We start from the raw sequence: 22,462 nt of genomic DNA, 5'->3' as shown, positions 1-22,462 counted from the left end.
ACTCGTTTCTGTGCCCCTTTTGCCTTCTGTTCCACTCGTTTTTTGTGCCCTTTTGCCTTCTGTGCCACTCGTTCTTCCCTCGATTTTGTGCCCCTTTTTTCTTCTGTTACCTTCGTTGTTCCTCACCGCCCTCGCTACTGCGTCCCCTGTGACCCGCCCCCTTACCGGCCCACTGCCCATTCGCCACCTCCCAGCTGCTCCTCCCTTCCACCTCCCCATATATGCCGGCCGCGGCGCCTAAGGCAAGCCCGTCTGCACCCAGACCGCGCCCAGCTCCAGAACCCCTGGCCTCTGCACCCTCCACAACGACCGCCGCCACTACGACGCCAGCACTCTGCATGCTCTCAACTTCGGATGGACCCACACCTGCTTTAAGGCCGCCCCGAAAGGCACACACGGCCCCATCACCAGCCTCAGAGCTGATGAACCACCCGCCAAGAAAGACCCCAACCACCTCCGATGCATACTACTGAACACCAGCTCAGCACGCAAGCATGCCATCGAGCTCTGGGACCTGCTCGACACAACATCCCCGGATGTCACCTTCCCGACAGAGACCTGATTTAATGACTGCTCCGCACCCGACATCACCGTAGCCATCCCAGATGGCTACAAGATCACCCGCAGAGACCGCACCAACGGAGTCGGAGGAGGAATGGCCATCGTCCACAAGAACAGCATCAGGGTCTCGACTAGCACCGACGACGCGCTCAGCACTGCCGAACACATGCATTTCCAGATCCACACAGACCATAACTCCACCCTCAGAGGCACCATCGTCTACCTGCCCCCAGTTCAGTGACTCCATCGCCGACTTGATCAGCACGCACGCCCTGACCTCCACCAACTACATCCTCCTCGGAGACCTGAACTTTCACCTTGAGAACAACAACAACAACTCCTCAACCCTGATCGATAACCTCCCCAACCTCGGATTGAAGCAACTCCTCACAACGCCCACTCCACTCCGCCAGCCACACGCTCGACCCCGTATTCTCCTCAAGACGCACGTTGCCATCAGCTACACCTACGAACTCCTCTGGACCGACCACCGCTGCATCTACTTTGCATTCCAGAAGCCCACCACACACCGCCACACCCAACAGATATCCGCTGCTGCTGGAGCAAAATTACCGAAGACCAACTACACGCAAACCTCGCTCTCACCCCACCCACCAAACCCTCCAACACCGACGCTGCCCACAGCCTCGGACGCTGGATCGAGGACTGCGTCAACACCCTCGCCCCGCTGAAGAAACCCCCCCACAGAGACACCAGCAAGAGGGCCAGCTGGTTCACCCCAGAACTCCTAGCCTCCAAACAAGCCTCCCAGAAACTAGAGAAGAAATGGCACTGTGAACAAACTCCGGACAGCCACGCAGCACACAAGGACGACATCCGCAACAACCACCACCTCATCAGGGCGGCCAAGAGGACATCCTTCAAAGACTGTCTCGAGAACAACACACAAAATAGCAAGGAGCTCTTCAACATCGTGAAGGAACTCTCCAACCCCAGATCCAACACCAACGACATCCCACTGTCGCAAGCCCTGTGCGACTCCATCGCCACCTTCTTCCACCACAAGATAGCAGCCATCCATGACAGGTTCAACATCCAGACAGCCCCAACAGACAGCAACACAACAGGCCCTCCGCACACCATCGACCACGACCCCCTGCTAGCCTGGGCCAGCGTGAGCATCGATGACACCATCAAGACCATGTACACAATCCAATCCGTCTCTCTGTCAGACCCATTCCCGCACCAGGTCTTCAACAGAGCAAGCAGCTCCATCGCACCCCACCTGCGCAACTTCATCAATCTCTCCTTGAGACCGCGACCCTCCTAGAGATCTGGAAACATGCAGAGATCAACGCCCTACTCAAAAAACCTAAGGCAGACCCAAGAGACCTCAAGAACTTCCGGCCCATTTCTCTGCTCCCTTTCCCGGCCAAGGTCATCGAGAAAACCGTCAACAAACAGCTAACCCGATACCTCAAAGAAAACAGAATCCTGGACCCTTCCCAGTCATGGTTCCGCAGCAACCACAGCACCGAGACTGCCCTCATCGCAGCCACCGATGATATCAGGACCCTGCTGGACAACGGCAAGACCGCAGCACTCATCCTCCTAGACCTCTCTGCCGCCTTTGAGACCGTCTGCCACCACACACTACGCGCACGCCGCAGGGATCTGAGACAAGGCTCTCATTGGACCACAACCTTCCTCTCCGGTAGAACCCAGAGCGTCCGCCTCCCCCCATTCCATTCCAAAGCCTCTGAGATCATCTGCGGCGTACTACAGGAATCCTCCCTCAGCCCTATGTAGTTCAACATTTACATGGCCCCGCCCGCACACGTAGCCCAACAGCACAACCTCAACATAATCTCCTACGCCGACGACACTCAGCTGATCTTCTCCCTCACCAAGGACCCCATCACCGCCAAAATCAACCTCCACGAAGGAATGAAGGCCGTCGCCAACTGGATGAAGACCAGCCGTCTGAAGCTGAACTCAGACAAGACGGAGGTCCTCATCCTTGGCTGTAACTCCTCAGCCTGGGACGACTCCTGGTGGCCGATGGCACTGGGGGCAGCACCGACACCCACCAACCATGCACGCAACCTGGGAATCATCCTCAATTCAACGCTCTCAATGACCAAGTAAGTCAACGCCGTCTCCTCCTCCTGCTTCAACACCCTCCGCAAGATCTACAGATGGATCCCGACAGATACAAGAAAGAGAGTCACCCAGGCCCTCGTCAGCAGCAGACTCGACTACGGAAACGCCCTCTATGCAGGAGCCCCGACCAAGCTCATCAAACGACTACAACGCATCCAAAACGCCTCGGCACGACTGATCCTCGACGTACCACGCCACGGCCACATCACCCCCACCTGAGAAACCTGCACTGGCTCCCTGTCAACAAGAGGATATCCTTCAAGCTCCTCACCCACGCACACAAGGCACTCCACAAGACCGGCCCAGCCTATCTAAATAGACGACTCTCCTTCTACATCCCCAACCGCCAGCTTCGCTCTGCCGACCTCTCACTCGCCACGTCCCATGCATCCGAAGAAAAACCACCGGTGGGAGATCCTTCTCCCACCTCGACGCCAAGACATGCAACACCCTCCCACTGAGCCTACGACAAACCCAAGACCTGCTGACCTTCAGGAGGATACTCAAGACCTGGCTGTTCGATTAGTAGCACCCCTATCCCAGCGCCTTAAGACCCTCGCGGGTATATAGTGCACTTTACAAATGATTGATTGATTGACTCTATTTAAAGGATTTCCCTTCCCCTACAACACTCACCAGGCATGAGGTCATGAAGTAACTTCTGCACTAGTGAGAAGTGAACAGTGTGAGCACGGGCACATCGATGTGCCTACTGTTGCTGCATTCCAGAAAAAAACGGACCGCCTGTGCCAGGGCACAAACAGAGCCTGAAAGAGACCCGTTTCGAGACCACCTTTAAAAAAACTGCTGATACTCAGCACCGGTGAGACCCAGCCCACTTAAAGCCCTGACTCTCACTCAGGGCTTTAAATAAAAAAAATGAAAAAACAAGATCCTAACTTAAATTCCTTGAATTGATTTAGTACAACTGTATTCTTCCTTGCTGCTCCCTATCTGCAAGTGCAGCCATTCTAGTTAGCGTTCCCCTGCCTGGACCGTTTTGGGAAATACAGCAGACCTTCCCCTCTCCCTTCGCGCACGGAGTTTATTTTATTTCTCCATTCACACATCAACATACCATTGTCTCGGCTACCCATCGCCCACCAATGTCCGTCTATCAATCTACTCAGGAGTTTATTCCCAGGCATTAATCCATTCCTCCTCACTGACGTCATTACCCTTTCAACCATCACTGTCCAGGCTTATTCCCGTCACCTATCTACACCTTCTCATTCACCTTGTTTTCTCTTTAACGTTCAGGATGTTCATTCTCAAACAGGCTTCCATTTTAGGGCCTGGCGTGTTAGACGACGCGTTTCTCTTCTCTCACAGAATGTTATTTTATAACTCCATTTTCTGTTCATCCATGCTCGCCGCCGTTCGTTCAGCCACCCCCCCTGCCTGGTCTACACTTCTCTATTCTCACAGATATTCACCAATTGATAAAGAAAGATATTTACTATTGCTAAAGCCGACAGCGTTTGGTTCCTTTAGCCAATCCATCCAAAACAACACATTCACAGAATGTTTGCGTGACCAAAAAACATAGGTATATTTTTTAACTTTTGATTTTTAAACATCAGCCAAAGTCTCAACAGGTCAGTGGTATACACAACAAACATAACGTTATTACAGTTGATTGTTACTTTCAAGCATACAGAGATTATTTTATGAAATTCCTTCCGACAAACAAACATATTTAGCGGATTTTAGGGCCATATGCATGAACACATTTTTCCATAGACACAGAATGGGTAAAACCCTTTGATACATCTGGCCCTTAATTTGGTATACATACCGACTGTGTCGGATTTAACCGTGCACGATGGTGCGCGAAAGGTGCTGCAGTCATTCTTCCTAGAGTGAGAAACTTTCAGACGTAGCAGAAAGTCAAAGAAAATACACTTATTCTATTTCATCTTGAAACAGAATTATGAACGCATCGGCTTCTTTGCGGTGTGTATTTTAGACCCTAGCTAAGGTTTAAAAACAGAATATCTAGTTCAACGTAAGGTGTGAAGAACACCAGCTCGCTTCTAATCAACACATTTTCAGTTTCCCTGTTGATAATTGTGAAATCTCATGTTTGGTGTAGTGAGCGCCACTGAATACTTGGCACTTCTCACAGAAATGTGTTAATGTTCGTCATTTTGAGATTGTGCGCTCGATCCTACATTCATTGGGTGAGAGGGGCACAGCACAGACCACTGACCAAGGTTTTTGTGTGAGAAAGGCCGTCTTTATTGAAATAGGTGCACATCTCACATTTTCCCAGGTATTCCGCCTTACAAAACGAATGCCTCACTATACAAAAAACATCACCGATGTTTCCATACCACCACCCCTATACCTCCCTCCTCCCCATTAAACTAATCCTGTAACTATCCACTTCCTGCCATACCTGAAGCTCTGGAATTGTGACCTGTAATTTATGACTTCTATCAGCTATTACTGCATCTATTAACATATAACTAAAACGACTTCCTACTGTGTAATCTTTTATTTCCTGCCTTTTCCAGGTGTGAACTTGGATACAGCCTCCCTTTCAGCCTGGTTCGGCAATTACAACAATAAAATTAGCTAAACCCATGCAAACTTCTCGGCCAACCGCCACTCAAAAAAAACATTTGACTCCTGGACTTTTTCTGACCCATCCCCCTTTATACAGAACGGTTTGATTTTTACATGTCCTTTAAGAACATGGGAATCAACTCAGCTCAAATGTCAAAACAACCTGCCCACTGCTGTTTAATCTGTCTGAGCTCCTTCTTCATAGCTCGCAAAAATGCCAAACCATTATCAAACATCAAATAGTTTTCTCCAAGATGGATCACCAACACATCAGGGCACCGCTTACCCCTCAGAAAGTGGTTCAAGGTGGGCAGCAACTCATTGCATCGCATACCACCTTTTCTTTGCCAAGTAATGAAGAACAACCGAAGGTCGAAACCTAATTTGACCCTGTGGCCCCTCTTTGCTGCTTGTGTCTCCGCCCACTTAACTAAAGAGTGTCCCACGATCCAAATGAATACGTCCTCGCATTCTGGACCTGAACCTGTAACAAAACACAAGAGCAACCAAAGTTAAAATTATGAAAACCCCATAGATTAACATTCTTCACCTTCATTTCTCACTTACCTCCTATAACAGAGGACCACCGCCAAGGCCACATAATGTCCGCTCGGGTCCAGCCTTACCTACCTGCCTCTGTTGCTACCCCAATTCGGAAATAGTGTGTCCGGTACTCCCCACGCTTGAACCTCCAATAGAGCCAGCACCTTTCGCAAAACCGGTAGCAGCAGAAATGCCGTCACCCCCAGGCCGTCGTGGTGGAGATATATACCATCACTACTCTTTTCCCCATTGTCCCACTGCCTATCCTCCCAATATACCGGACATAACCTTTTTATGGGCTAGGACCATAGAATAAGCCTCCTGCCTGCTGCCCTCTGATCTGTCTTGGACTTGCTCAACCATATTTCCAGCTGGTTCTCGCTTCTCATAACATCGCTCCAAATCATCCTATCACACCCCCTCCCCCAATAATTCATATACCCTAAAAGCCCCCCAAAACATCCATGTCATCAGCACTGTAAACATTTCCTTCTCTTCCTTGTCCCTGCAAATTGCTGGCAGAATCAGAGTACCTTGCAAAACAATTGCTAGGTCAACGGCTTTCATCTTAGTCACGTGTGACCCATTTCCCTGACTTAGTCATCCAAAATTCTCTTCCCCAAAGTGCATCGCTGTCCAATATATCTCCTTCCTCCAAGCCTTCCTCTTCCCAATCCAAACCTGTGTGTTCCGTGACACCTTCTTCTGTGGCCCAGCTGGGGCCTGATTGCTCTCGTCACTGCTGCCTCACCGTGTTTGTTGATACCTGTATATGTTCCACTCTGTCCCGTGTGGCTGCTGCAGACCATCTTGAGTGATTTGCTGAAGCAGGTATCCTGACCCGTACCTCTGCTCGCAGGAGGCCGCCCTTAACCTTCCTGCATGCTGCACTAAAGAGGCCTCTCTGGGCCTTCTTCCCATAATGTTGTTCGGCTGTCCACTCTGTGCCCTGCCTTCACTTCCCCTCAGGGTGTCCAAGCCACACCAAACTCTCCCTTGATTGCCACTTCGCCAGTTCTTGTAACCTGAAAAGATACTGATAGGTCTGGTGTGCTGGTCCCTCACTTTCTTAGACCCAAACTTGACTTCTCTGGCACCCAAAGTCACCTACTGCGCACTGCATCCTTGCCTGCCTCCGAGCTGCGACTCAGCTTCCATAACGCACACCCCACCCAGAGTGCAGCACCCCAAATTTTCGCCGACTGCTCCTCCAGCTGAGACCCTTCTCCCATATGGCCCCCTCTGGTAGTTGGTGTATTTCCCGCCCCTCCGCCCTTTATATGACTAGACCCTTTGAGGCCGTCTCACCTCCTCCTCCCGGCAGTCCTCCGTCAGCTCATGCCCCTGGGACAGCACTCCCATTCGTGCCATTCTCCCCTTCCTCATCGCTCCATTCCAGTAGTGCTGTAACCATTGTCGATGCTGCACCTCTGCTGCTGGAGGGGGCCTGTACCTGTCTCACATGCCCTCCATCTCTTTCACCCCCAGAGGAGTGTAGTCCCCTGCTCTCATCCCCTACCCATACTGTTAGCTCCTCCCATTCTGCCAACAGGCCCTGTGGGGCCCTCGCCAGCAGGGAGGTGAACAGGCAGGTCCATACCGCAACCCCCTTTGAGGATCAATATGACGGAAGACCACAGCCCACCTCAATGCCAACCGGCAATAAGTCCAGACGCCCTGCTTCTTTTAGCAGGCGCAATGCCTGTGCAACTTTGACCTCCTCCATTAGTCCCTTACTAGTCCAACCCCACCTAAAAACTTTACCAACCACCAGGTCACCGTGAACAAAATGGTGCCACAAAGCCCAAATAGGTAGATGCTATAACCCAAAGCTCCTCACCCTACTGAACATAGCCCAAAAACCTAACTACAGTCGCCCAGACTATACCAACTCCCCCAATCTTCTCTGGGGTCATACTTCCCACTGGTTGGCTGCCCGGCCTGCCCCTCAATCCCTCGATTGACGGTTGTTTCCTGATTCAAACGATACTGTTTCACTCATTTATCACTCACTCACTCATATAAAGAGATATGCGGGTGTGTAGATCACACAATTAACTTTTAGGAAATGCAAATCTAACACTGAACAAAACAGGCTCGCATATTGTCACTGATCGGCAAAGAAAACAATTTGTATTAGTGTGGTACCCGGATATCCATGGAATGACGAAAAAATGGAGTTCTTACAAGCCAACACCATACTACTAGACTTTGAAGTCCTTAGGATGTGCCAGTGCTTTTGTCATTATGAAACGCACATCAACAATACCTTTTTGGGCACAGTTCTAAACAGTCTCTTTCTCTTGCAGACAGCACATGAAATGTGCAGAAACTTCTTACAGCTGGACAATGGAGAAGGAGCGATCATGGTGACGGACCCCCCATTTGGTGGCCTGGTTGAACCGCTGGCTCACAGTTTCAAGAAGTTGGTTGCCCTGTGGAGGTTGCAGCCAGAAGAAGGTGCGATAGATTGAATTTATTCAATGCCGTTGTCCTATTGATCGCCACAAAAAATACTTTTCAGTACATCAGTGTGCTCACCAGTGTGACTCTTGAAGTACATGTCTGGGGTCCGTAGACTTGTGAGAGCAAATGAAAATGTTACTGACCTTTATACTCAATATTTGTAGTGGATACATAATCTTTCTGTAGCTTCCTCATCTAATTATCCTCCAGGTACCAGACTGGATCTATACACTTTTCCCCTGGCAGTAGCTCTCCAGCATCACCAGGGACGCCATGCTGCCTTAGCACAACTGTATACATCAGACTATATATGGTGCCACTGACATGTGCCAAAATGGTGACCCCCCCACCCTTCCTGGCAAAATATGACAAGTGACCCCCGAATCTCTCACAACATGTCACAGATATTCATTAGTTTGGGGCTGAATGGGTGCCCCTTGAAGGGTGGGGAGCCCACTGAAATGTTGGGGGGCCACCCTGACCCACAAGGGCTTCAGGGGCAGGTGGTACCCACTTGGAGACTGCATGTTTGGCTACCTCTTTGCCCTTATTGGTTGCCTGTGAAGCCTGCAAGGAGTTGATTTTCCACACTGTCCAATTCAATTCAATTTGTTTATTTTTTACGGAACTCCAACGGAGGTCCACAAAAATACACCAACACAAAAAAAAGACATACTTTATAACAAATACAATTCTTAATAAATATCCAAAAATGTTTTAAAAAATTGAAATATTCTATAACAAGTCATTTCATTTGGAGGGGACAACACAAAAGATCGTGCCTCCTGAGCAGAACGAATATTACATTTAATAAATAAGGGTCTCAAAAACATTCGCCTTGCCCTTAGAGGTTCTGGGCACACAAATAACACATGATTAAGATCCTGTATTTGGAAACAACAAAGTTCACAGATTCTCTCTTCTCTGGGAATTTTTTCCCAAGTGCCCGTTACTTCTCTCAAGGGCAGCAAGTTAGTTCTTAAAAGTAGTATTAGCCTTCTAATTCCGTGTGGGATGTTCCATGAGAGATAGGACTGAGGTCTGCTCCCCCTCCCACAGATCACCCCATTACGGGCTTTGGGATGACTTAAAGCCGTATCTCTTGCCGTACTAATCGTGCTTATTGACTTCTTTAGAAATGACTTCAATACAGGTTTTGGCATGGGTAAATCACAGTTTAAATTAAGCCCAAATAAATAGATTGCGTTGGCAAATGATCTAAAAAAAGCTGATTTATCTTTTAATTTTGCGAATATTTCCAACTTCAAGGCGGCCCTTAGGGTGCCCTCATCCCCCAAAAAAGGAAGTTCCCCCACCTCAGAACCGCTGCCAGGGACAAAATATAAGAAGAAACTAAATGAAATTCCAGACGAAGAACATGTGGGGCAGCCAAGGAATTTAAACTACAAATTTGACGGAAAAAACGGCCTTCAGTCTTATCAAAAGAGAGCCAGTAATTCCTATCCAAGACTTCTGCAGCATAAGTTAATGTCGGGGGGATTTTAACCTTAAATACTGACAGAACATGATTAAAATGACATCTCCCACAGGTCTTATAAAATCTATTTAGAGCTCCGGCCTGGGAGGCGGCCTTGCCAACACACCTTTTAATGAGCTCTGAATCACGCTCATTTTTTGAGAAAACCTTTCCCAGATACAGATACGTATTGACCAATTCAAGATCTTCGTGCCCCAACAGCCACTTATACCATTTCTTTGTTGGAAAACCTTTCTTGCAAAAGACTAACATTTTGCTTTTAGCAATGTTGATTTTCAAACAATGGTCCTCCGCATATTTAGTTAAAACTTCCAGACGACGCTGCAAACCAATGGGAGTTAAATCAAAAATTGCAACATCATCTGCATATAGTAAGGAGCCAATGGACATTGCACCAATTTTAGGGGCATCCCCCTTCACTGAATTTAATTTCTCGGGGAGGTCAAAAATATAAAGAGACAACAAAAGAGGGGCCAACAGGCAACCCTGCTTGAGACCGTTATGTGTATTAATCCTGCAGGAAAGCCTCTGCGAGTCACCCATCATCACTTGACACCAAGTGTCTGTGTGTAATTCAATTATAAGGCCCAGGAGATGATATGGCATACCAAGAAGAGAGAGCTTTCTCCACAGCGTCTGACGATCCACTTTATCAAACGCTGTGGAGAAATCAATAAAAGCTGTATACACTGCCATTTTTTTTGAATACATATTTCTCCACGATGGTCTGGACAACCGCAATGTTATCCAGCGTTCCGTGGTTCTTTCTAAAACCAGCCTGTTTTAGTGGTAAGATGTTCTGGTCTTGGGCCCATTGCTGCACATGCTGAAGTATGCTTTCTGCGAATAATTTGCCCGCAGCGTCCAGCAGCGTGATCTGTCTGAAGCTAGTAGGTGACCTTTTTGAGCCCTTTTTATACAGCGGGACTATAATGCTCCCCTTCCAAGATGAGGGAATACTAATTGATTGAAAACAGTAGTTAAATAGTGGCACCAGGAGGGCTCCCCATGCGGCTGGATCCTTTTTAATTAGCATAATTGGTATACCATCCGGTCCTTGTGCACCGGAGGTTCTAGCTGTCTTTATATAACCCATCACTTCAGCCCTTGACGGGGGACCATAATCAGCACAGACGGCCTCTTCTATTACAGGCTTCTGAAAAGGCACTGAGCTATTAGATATATAGTAGTGAAATGTAGTCCACCCACTCCCTTTCTGGGGTCGGAATGGGGAGTGCCCTCTGTCTAGAGTCACAATACTCTGCGATCAGCTGCCAATTCTTTTTTGTATCTTTAGCTCTCGCTGCTTCTCTCAACCCTATCCATTTAGCATCCATCTCATCTCTCTTTACTCTTAGTTTATACCGGCCTCTAACTCGCTTTAGGCGATTAATTTCCCGTTGCACACCTATATTTCCCTATATTTCCCGTTGCTTTGGCAAACTGCGTATGATCAGGAAGATTTTTCCTTTCCTCCCTCTAGACTCTCGCAAGACTGTTGTACATGCCCTGATCACGTCGCATTTAGACTATTCCAATAGTCTCTATGCAGGCGCCCCTCTCTACCTTGTTGAAAGGTTACAAGTTATCCAAAATGCAGCCGCCAGATTAATTGGTAATATCCCCTACCGCCACTCTGTTGCGGCCTATCGGAAAGAGCTGCACTGGCTTCCCATCTCCAGACGCATCCAATTTAAAATCCTGATTCTAGCCTTTCGTGCCATTAATGGCTCTGGCCCTGCCTACCTGAGCACAAGGCTCAAACTTTCTCGTTCTGTCCGAACTTTAAGATCTAACAGCCTACGTCTCCTGGTGGTGCCCAGATTTCGACGCGCCAGGTGTGGCGGCAGATCGTTTGGAGTGGCTGCTGCCAAATATTGGAACTGCCTCCCATTGGACCTCAGGTTTATCGACTTAGAGCAAGTGTTCCGTCGTAGACTTAAGACCTGGTTGTTCACTCTCCCTTAAACTCTCTCCCCGTTCCTACCTGCTTTGGCCCTTCCCCTCTGATTGACAAGTACTCTGTAGCGCCGGGACACCCCCTATGGGGGTAGCTGCGCACTTTACAAGCTTCTTAATAAATAAATAAAAATAAATAGAAGATTGTTTATGTTGCTTCCGAACTAAATTGTTGATTTCGTAATTTAAAGCCTTCAGGGTAGAGGGATCCTGATTTATTTTACGTCGGCCAGAGGGTACAGAGCTTACATTTTTTATCTCCCTCATTTGTGCCTCAAAGAATTGCATAATATTAGCGAAAATGCTACCATGCTGGTCTGGAAGACTTTTTTTCAATATCGCGCCTGCCTCAACGATATTTTTATGTGTCCAAAATGAACGACCATTAGATTTATTCAAAGCAATCGAGCCCTGGCACAAATGCCCTTGATTCAGTGCGGATAGCTTAAAGGCCAAAGTAAAGCATATTACACTGTGATCACTCCATACTGATGGAATAACCTCTAGATTTTCACAGGCCCCAAACATTTGATACGAAATAGCTACGTAGTCCAATAAGCTTTGTGTACGGGAAGACTGAAAGGTAAATTGGGCTGTTTTGTCGACTGGTATCCTCCCATTTAGGATGACCAAATCTGCACCTCTAATGCTATCGAGCAGGAGGAATCCCCGCTTGTCCGTTTTTATTTTATCCGGTAAAAAGGACTCGGGAATATGCCAAATTTCTTACTTATCTGGGTTAGCATATAATAACTGCGATGAATTAGAAATTTTTGCATTTAAATCTCCCACTAATATCACTAGAGGGCATTTTTCCATGGTGGCTATCTCATTAATATATGAAAAAAAGTGGACTCAACAGATGGTCATAATTTTTCCCTGGCGGGATATAGAGATTCGCCACCAAGAAGAAGGAGGGCCTATCGGACTCTCCCAGGCATGCCAGCTTCAGGCAAATGCAGTGATTAGATGGATGGTAAAAAACTTTCTGATTCCAATTAATACTGTTCTTAAGCAAAATGGTGATCCCCCCACTAGCATGTCCCCTTTCAGAGTGCTTAGCGTAAAATGAGAAATAAAAAAACCATTACAATCGAGATCTTTGCACGCCCAAGTCTCTTCTAGGCATATAATCAAAGGGTTAAAAGATTTTAAATAATTCAATTTTTCTTCATCGTGCCCCAGACCGGCCATGTCCCAGGACAGAAGAAGCCCCCCCTGGCTACCTCAGAGGAGCACTTCCTTCTACCTCTGGACAGTTGGTATTCAGGATTTTTGCTACCCAACTCCACTGGGCTAAGTCATCTTCGTTGTTAGGGGGATGACATGCAACTATAGAATCAGACACCAAGTTTATTGAGCGGCCCTTTTTGTTTAATGAGACCATAATATTTTTAGCGTTGCCCATAGGAGACTCGAAGTCGGGGCCCATGGCGTTGAATACCACGGGATTACCCGGCCTCAGATCTTGAGGGCGTAAGATTGTGCTACACCTAGTAGAATGATCCTCAAAATTAGCTACAGAAGTTATGTCTAACCCTCGTTTTAAAAAGTGCTCGTTGTTCTGAATGGCTAAATTGGCCACCAACATGGAACAAAAGGTGACTCTAGAAAAGGAAACATTCTCGTGCTGGATAAAATATCCCTGCTTTCTAACAACTTCAATGCCTCTATTTCAGAAAAGATTTTGAGAAGGAGTCCTCTATTTATTGGATCAAATTCAGACTCAAATAGCCAGATGAAATCCACTATGGGCGATGAAGCGGTGTGCACCGTATTAACTTTCTTTACCGTTTCTCTTTGTGGGATCCATAGAGGCACCTTATCACCATTATTAACCACCTGTACCTTCGCGTTGGACACAATCTGTGTGAGAGACCCCACCTCTAGTTTACCATCTGGTCTAGCCCCCCGAACTGTGGACCATGTTTGAAATGTAGGGTCTCCACCTCCCAATATATTTCTCCTCCCCAAGGGATCATCCCCCCTCACTTGGCGGAAGAGGGTGAGGTACTAAAGGGGACTGCAGCGGAACACTTGATGATGCCACTACTGCTCCAGTTGCCCCAACTCTCCCATTAGGAGAAGGAAGTACTGCAACTGGGTTCCTGGGTGCACCTTCTCCAGTGAATAGTTGACAACCACCCTCCTCCGTTGCAGTCTGAGCAGCACTCTGACTATCTGGGATCTGTGGGAAGTGTAACTTTTACATTTTTCTTTTAGGTAATCGTCTTCTCCTTTTTTGTATCTTCTTCCTGTTTTCCCCTTTGCAGTTTATTAGAAGCCCACCCCTCTTCCCTACTTTCGTTCCCAAATCCACCAGGGGGTTTGGCAGTTGGGCCTGCAGGGCAGCTAGATTTTGAACCTCCCCCTCTATCCCTCCCGCGCCTTTTTGCCCAAAATCACCCTCAATATTCTCTGCCTCCTTAATGACGTCACCAGCCCCCCTTTTCCCCTTGATAAATAAAGGGTAAAGTTTTAGTGGGACATGTCCCGGAGGAGGGCCCACTGCAGCTTCCTCAAAGAGTAAGCTTAAACCTAGCTCTTCATTTTCAAGGTTGCAGGAAGCTTCTATTGGGGACAGTGAGAAGAGAGGTGTACCTGCTTGAACGGACACGTCTCTGTGCTCTACGCTGGGCGCCAATAAAGGGGGACTAACATCAATTTGTTCATCCAATCGTGCAGGTATAATAGGGGTGGAATAATGGTGCCTAATTTATTTACTTTTTGTATTTCGAACAGCATTACAGAGATCATTTCCAACATATGATCTGAACTAAAAACAGATTTCTCCAACAAAGACAAAATAGAACTTAAGAGTCTTTCAATACATACAAAGAATTCCGGAGGCATACCATCCCTCTCGTTACCCAACTTTGGTTGTGAACAAGGAAAAAATACATCATGAACATCATGAGCATCAGGGATGGACTCCACGGAGTTACAATTCAGGGGACTTGTGCTGCAATATAATAGGGGCATTGAGAGGCGCCTAAGGGGGGAGTTTGCGGTGCAGATGTTCTTCTCCTTCGGACTGCTCATTGGATACCCGCTCTTCCCAGAGTTCTTCGCAGGGTGTATGTTAATGGCTCCCCACCCCCTTCTTTGAACATCAGTGTCAATGTCTGGGAGTGTAAAGTCTTCCCTTAAATTGGGTTCTCCACTAAATGAAGCTTTTTGCACCATTACAACAATGTCCTTCCCGGCATCCTCCTTAGTTCCTACAACACCCCCAAGCGCACCCTCTACGCTGAGTACCTTGCCGATGTTCCCCTCCATGATGGCAACATATGTACTCTCGATCTTACTAGATGATTTTTTTCTACTAAATGAAGAGGAATCCTGATTCTGCTGGTTGAGAGGATGATCCGAACCCATTACTGCATGCAGATCAGCGTTCGTAGCAACAGGTATACCAACAGCAGGAAACTCCATTTTTGATGGATTCAGGGGGGTGTTCAGGCTATGTTGTGACTGTTGAAACCATTGGATTGGATCGTTACCACAAGGACCAGGAACCAAATTTGTCCTTGAAGATATATCTGGTAAAGAGCTAATTGGTTCATCTTCCGTGCCTGATCTTATCTGGCCCCTTTCCCCTTCTTGGGACATTTTCAGACTCCCCGTTGAACCATAAGGGTTTCCCTGAACTTCCCCTGTAAACAGGGGAAGCGATGTTACTGAGGCAAACTTGGAATGCATGCTATCTTGTCCCAATATTGCCTCTGCAGGAACAGTCAGGGGAGCTTTCCAAAAGAAATCCGTGATAGTTGATTGAGATTGAGATTTATAGCAAAGGTGTTGTAAATTTTTTGTTCCACTATAATATCTCTTCAATTTCCTTATACAGCTAGGAGATGAGGTAAGTACGCGACCGGAGCGTAATTTGTTTTCAAGTCATCTTACGCGTAGGGTAGAGACTTACGCCTCTCACCCACTACCACCACCTCGACCGTTGGGATGCTCTTGAAATATACAGTACGGTTCGTACTTCACCTGGGGTTGTAAAGGTTGCTTGCTGGGCTTAGCTGGTGCCTGGAACCTGATACCCAAACCAAATCAAAACCGGCACTGGGGCTAAGGCTCTAGCTTAGAGTGAGACCGCGGTGTTCTAACTGATGGGGACTCCGTCCCCTGCAGCTTTGCACTCGGTGAATCGGGAAGACAGTAACTCCGCTCCTATCAGGGACCGCTATAGCCCCCTCACAGCCTCCTGCAATTCAAACGACTCCACACCTCAGCCTCTATGTTCAGCCTCTATGAAATAGTCCTGCTACAATTCGCAGGATCCGCGTCTTGCCGCAACACTGCTGCAGGACAACTCCTACGCCACTCCTGCTGTAATCCTTAACTTTCGCTGTATCTGTAGCACTGTAGCACCTCGTGTGGCTTGCGGTTTCTCGCGTTCACAGTTCCGCGGTTCTCCTGGGCTCTCACTGCCGCCACCGCCGCCGCTGCTACTGCCAATGCTGCTATGGGACCGGAGTCCAGGGCCTGGGGGGCAGCCAAGAACCCGGACACTTTACTGCACGCCGCCGCACGCTGTGCACCTCGCCTTGTTCTCTGCCTCCTTGGGCTCGGACTCAGACTGCAGACTGCGGCCGCGGCTAACTCACTACTCCTCCTCCTCCTCACATGTGAGTCAGTCAGTGAGTCTGTTAGAATTCCAGTAGCCGCACACGTGCCACAGATCGGACTCTTGTTGATGTGTTCAAGAGAGTGTGTGATCTTGTTCTGCTTGTGAATTACTTATGAATTACAGCCAGCCTGGGAAAAGAGTCTGTCTGCCTCCAAAGCTCACCTCCTCACCTCTCCCCGGAGGATGCAGGCCTACTTCTTCTTTCTTCTTTTTTAGAACGAGGGACCAGGGCGCAGGGTGCAGAGCGCGAAGCTAAGCTCCCCCCCCTGGGCGCTCTCACTTGCGGGCCTGACAGGCACACCTACGGTCGTCAGGGCTCCGGAGAGTAGCAGGGCTCCGATTGGACCGCCGAACCTGCTTCAATTTCTCTGTGGCTGTCCGTGACTACCTCCGAGGTGGGGGCTCCAGCTCCGGACTCTGGGGCAGAGGGGGGGTATTCTGGCGGTCGGCTAGCGGTCAACTGGCAAGCGCAGACACAAACGCAACAGCCAAGAACCAAAGCGCCGAACCCGCCGCGGCCGCACCGCTCAGCTCAGCTCTGCTCGCCCACTGCAGTTGCTCAGCTCCTCTCCCCGACGTAGAGACCAGTCAAATTTGCTGCATGTGAGCCTCCAAGCAGCAGTCAGTCCACACCACACGCAACCACTGCCACTACACGTCCAGTCCAGTCATGTGCAGTCAGTATAATCAGATACTGAATGCCTAGAGTCCAATTTCTGCAGTCCCTCCTCTTTAGTAGGATTAGGAGGAGGAAAGAAGGATGGGAGTGTGACTGATTTGTCCGTGTGAAAGAAGGTACCGCTCTCAGTAGCAAAGAAGAGCAGGAGAAAAGAACCAGCTTACCGGGGTGTAATACAGCTAAAGGGTGGTTGGGCTGAGAGGGCCTGAAGTTCAACAACAATGCGGGCTGCAGTTATTGCATTAAGAAAACTATTATCAAAGTCAGAAGTAGAACCGAGCAGCTATGTATTGACTCGAATCGGGATGCCATGAAGAATTTTAACTCAATATTCAAATCCCCTGAAAGAACAGTAAACAGTGTGTTGGGTAAAATGTAGAGCAAACCTTTCAGAAAATGTGCCACTAAATTCAGAAGGCAGTCTGGATGTCACATGAAGTTGGGTAGGGCAGGCAAACAGCCTTTCATACTTGCCATTGCTTGGCAATTCTGGGCAAGAGCTACTGCAAAGCGTAGAACAACTGAGAGGGGTTCGGTTTCTCCGATTCGCACGATTGAACAAACTTGTTCTAGTGACCCACATACATGGATTTCATGGTGAGTTTCCTCACAGTCAGGACAATGTCCGCAACCTCAGGCTGCAAGCAAAAGGACTCCCACTGGCACTGTTCAATATCCACACGTGCAGCTGCAGCATTTGGGAACTGGAGCCGAGGACCTGGCCATGGTGCCCTGAGAACATGTCCACCCTGTGGAGGAGAGAAAGGGGCCTCAGAGTGACAACAGTGCAGTGTGCCAAATCCTCCTCACCCAGAGCAGTGTGATCAGGACTTGTGTTCGATTTTGCTAAACTTTCAGCAGGACGTTCGACAGAAGCAAAAATGGTAGAAATACTTACAGCAGGCCACATGACCAAGTGAACCTGAAGACATTCCCTAAGGAACCATTCAGACGAAAGTGGGTGGCACAAAACCAGGAACACTTACTGTTCTGCGCCCTGGGGAAGAGGTCCACATATAGCTATTGCGATCTGGAGAAGATCATTGCTTTCATCTCGGGCGAAGTTCCCACTCTTTATCCACTGAAGAGAGGCACACATTCTTTCGCTGTAGCAGGCAACAAGGTGTGCCACAAGAAAATAATTACCCATTTTTGAGCCCACTCAAATAGGCGCCGTCATCTCACAACACAAACTTCCTGTCCCTACACTGCCATGTCTGGTAATGTAATGGGAAAGCGACCTCCAGTTGAGCTCACACAGATTTATAGAGCAAAGTGCCAATCAGTAGCCCTGTATGGGGCAGGAATATGGGGGTATGCGGACACAAAAAATTTACAAATAGCGGAAAATGTCTTCTTGCGATTTCTCCTTGCGATACCTAGAACTGCATCAACATTAGCCTGCCATATGGAATTGGGGTTACCATACATATCAGACCTAGCAAAGATACAGCCATTACTTCTATGGCATCGTGTCTGGACGACGGTTGAAAATGATCTCACCAAACAAATTATATTAGATTGTATGGGCCTGGAATATTCAGAAAAAATTACGTGTTTATCTTATGTAAAAAGTTTCTTTAATGACCTTGATCTGGAAAAATTGTATTGGGAACCCTCCACGGCTAGTTCCATATTGAGGAAGAAACTAAAAGACATTGCACTTGCTCACTTAGAAGAACGACGCTTGATGGACGAAGTTCATAAACCATCAGTTCAACTCTGTATAACTGTACAAACTTCCCTTTCAATTGAGCCCTACTTAACCCACAACTTCACAACATACAAAAGATTTCTCTTGATTAGGTTTCGATTGAATATGTTCCATCGCCTAGTCTCTTTCTGTAAAAGTAACAACTGGGCCCCGGAGTTAACACCTTGCCCGTGTGATGAATCTTCTAACCAGTCTACGCTTCATACACTTTTCTTTTGTAAATATTATAGTGGGCATAGAAAAATGTGGCTGATTCCTTTATTGAAAGTAATGGGATTTAGACGTTGTCGTCCAGCCTTATTAGCACTACAGTTCTTGACCAATGAATGGTCATCGAAGTACATAGTAACATTTTTGAAATGTGTCCGTCGCCACCGTCTTAATCTGTAATTCCCATAAAGGTCCTTTGCTGTGTCAACTATATACCCTTTATGTTAAGGTGTTCTCTTAGACAATAAGTTGTAATGGCCTAAAATGTTCTTAAATTTATTTTTAACTAAGCAAGGGGTTTGCCCTTTTTTATGCTCGTGCTCTTAAGGTTTTTATATCTGGCATTTTTAAATTTGTATTAGGAAATGTATTGATTATTTTAGTCCCAGAAATAAATTTTGTACTGTAAACTGCTTTTATGTTTTTTTTTGCCAAAAACCGAATAAAGAAAGACTTACTTACTTACTTACTTACTATAATCGGTGACAATGGTGTTGTCTTACAAAACCTGAATGGTGTTCTCTGAAATGTAAAGGAGGAGGCCTTCATTGCAAGCAAGACTGCCTGCAGCTTCAGCAGGTTTATGTGCAGGTACAGCTCTGTGGACTAAAGGCCTGTGCCTTGTAGTTCCCGACTTGGTCATACCCAGTTGAACAAAGAAGCATGAAGGGGCGATTTTCTTTGTTCCCCAAAATGATATCAGTCAAGTTTAATGGCTTCATAGGTGACTTTGAAAGCTACTCCACATGCTACGCAAATGTCTGCTCTGTGGAAGGTGCCAGGAGATGTGCTTTGTGGAGCACTGAATTCTTTGGACTTGCTGGTGTCTTGGTTGGAGCTTCAGAAATCAACAAGCCTGTGGTAATGGGACTGCTTTTGGAGAGTGGTATAGAGGATACCGGTGCAGATCTTTTGACTGGGTGTGAGTGTTTGATTGATTCAGATACTCCGTCCAACACCACCCCATTTTGTACCGCTTTTGGCCGCCATAAGTGTTGCAGGGTATGCTCAGACGTGAGTCCCTTGATCACTTTGCCACTGGATTCAAGCAAGCCGGGCTGAAGACGGCTGGAATGCAAGAAACCAGTCCTCGGAAGCTTGTTTCCGGTCCAGGGAAGACATGGCTTGGCAGTTCGGGCTGGACTGTTCCCATGAGGCACAGGGTCAGACTGATTTGCATATAGCCATGTCTGAACTGGGGTGGCAGAGTGGACTAAAGAACTGTGATGGATTAAACCCAGATCTTTTGACTGGGTGTGAGTGTTTGATTGATTCAGACTCTCCGTCCATCACCACCCCCTTTGTACCGTTCCTGAAGAAATTCATCATGACCCAGTCTGAAGGCCTCAAACTGTGCAGGGTGGCTGAGAGGATTCTGATTTCATCTTTTTCAATGTCTGAATTGGCTCTGATAGTGAGTGTTGGGACAGTGAATTCCTCTGCATGGTAATAGATGTGCACCCCTGCCTCGAGTGCCCCATTTGTACTGATGGGTAGATCCCTAATGCTGATTTATCTTGTTGTAGGCAAACATGGATAATGTGTGTGCGCTATGACCTAGGCCTGTCTCATGGTTTGTAGTCTTGTTGGACCACGAAGGGCACCCAAAACGCTAATCTCATAGTGGTGAAAGGCTACTTATTGCATTTACCAGGAGTTAAGCAGCACGAGCACAGTGGTGGCAGCATACTGAGTAGTGATCAGTAGGTGTGAACAAGTCCTTTTTAACCTGTCTCTGGAGTGAGGCCTACAGGCTCGCTCATTCAAGTTCTGCTGCTGTGTGCGGAACTCACCCCTTGACCTATATCGGTTTGGTGTGTAATGCTGCATGTGCTGGGTGTATGTGTGCCTGTGTGTGGTACAATACATGAAGGGTATAGCACTGTTCAGTGCATGCATGATAATTGTATGTGCTTGGGTGTATGTGTGTTTGTGCGTGGTACAGGACATAAAGGATACAGTGTTATGCAGTGAATGTATATTACATGCTTGTACTGTGTGTATATGTGCCTGTGAATGGTACACACCATGGCAGACTATGGGTTTCATTTTGGGAGACCTAGGCCTGCATGGTGAAAAATGCAGCGGTAGAGGAATCCCCCATACAGGTTTGTATATTTATTCATTTATGTAAGCTGCATGGGACACACTGGCGTAGGGAGAGCAAGAATTCCCTGGTACACGTCAAAGGGTGCTCTTTGATTCAGCGGGAGGTCACAAGGAAGGGGTTTGGGCACATCTAAGTTTGAGGCTGAGTTTTGTTCACTCCATGTTGTGGCAAATTTCCCTCAACGATTGCGTAGCAGAGTTTTTTCTTGTGCGCAGCTTGCTAAGGTTAAGTTGGTGAGTGTGAGTGAGAATTTGAATCCCCTATCACGATTTTTGAGCTCTAAAACGACTCCCGGTGAGATGTCTCAACGCATGCGGTCGCGGCAGGTCGTGACCGTTCGCATTGAGAAAGCTGCTGCTCAAATAGAACATCTACTTGAACAGCATTAAAAAGCCACGTCCTCTGTCACACCGCCTGGTGCTATTGCCAGTGCTAAAATTCAGAGTGAGCAGCGCAACGTGCCGAATTCCACCCGCTCCTGGAACTCCGCAGAATCTTGCGGTATTTTTATGGAATTTCGCAGAGTGAAACTTCCTGAGCTCTGACCATCCCTTCTTTTGAGTCTCTCCTGCTGTGATAAGCTGATTTCAAGAGGAAGAGAGGGCAGAGGAGTGGGCATTTCAAAAGGAAGGAGATCCCTATATAAACTTCAAAGACTCCTACTCTAAATACCATTTGCTGTCTGGAAACGGGCTATAAGAAGGGGAGCTTCAGACCACAAAAATTGTCAACTGTCAAGCTGCCAGTCAGGCAATGCGAGGAGAAGTTCTGAGCGACTTCTGCCTGTGACCATGAGTGGTGGCAAAGGCCTGCTAGTCTCCCTGCTGTGTGAGGGTATATCACCTAAGGAATCCAAGACCACCTGCCCTGGAGCTTGGAAAACCAGCACCTGACTGCTTGCAAAGACTAGTGTGCCCTGTGAGGAAGAGGAGAGCACTGGAAGGAACGAGACCAGTGGGGAATCCTGTTGAGCTGATTCCCTGAGAAAGGTGTGTGGAATGGCTGATGCACCAGTCTGGTTGTTATCCATGTGCAGGGTGAAGTCAGCTACCCTCATACTGCAGGGGAGGACAGCAGTGAAGTGATTCATGGATATTGCTATACTGATCAAGCTGGAGCACATGTGCAGTGAGGCGTTGGCAAACCTGTATGCCAGGAGGGGCTGTTGCAAAGCGAACTACCCTTATCGCTGTGCCAATCGGGCCAGCACCCTGTGCAGTGAGGACTCGGTAACCGTGTATGTCAGGAGGGAACCGCGGTGGACGGATTTCAATGGGGAGTGCGCTATAGCCTTTGCGTGGTGAAGAGCTGGCAACCCTTAATGCCAGGAGGGGCTTCTGTGTAGGCATCTACAGTGCCGATCAAGCATGTGCCATGTAAAGAAGAGG

The 22,462-nt window shown here is 47.7% G+C and overlaps 1 protein-coding gene across 1 annotated transcript in view; it reads left to right on the top strand.

Annotated features, from left to right (window-relative positions):
• Nucleotides 1-22,462, top strand: part of ZCCHC4 (zinc finger CCHC-type containing 4) — a 399,939-nt gene that overhangs the window by 214,188 nt on the left and 163,289 nt on the right. The window contains exon 7 of the mRNA XM_086964013.1: nt 8,109-8,259. Coding sequence (XP_086820139.1) covers nt 8,109-8,259 — 151 coding nt within the window. The remainder of the gene's footprint in view (nt 1-8,108; nt 8,260-22,462) is intronic.

Source organism: Lissotriton vulgaris, chromosome 3_2, assembly GCF_964263255.1.
Source record: "Lissotriton vulgaris chromosome 3_2, aLisVul1.2, whole genome shotgun sequence".
NCBI lineage: Eukaryota > Metazoa > Chordata > Amphibia > Caudata > Salamandridae > Lissotriton > Lissotriton vulgaris.
Note: the sequence above shows the minus strand (reverse complement) of the source record. Positions and strands in the feature narration are given on the sequence as shown.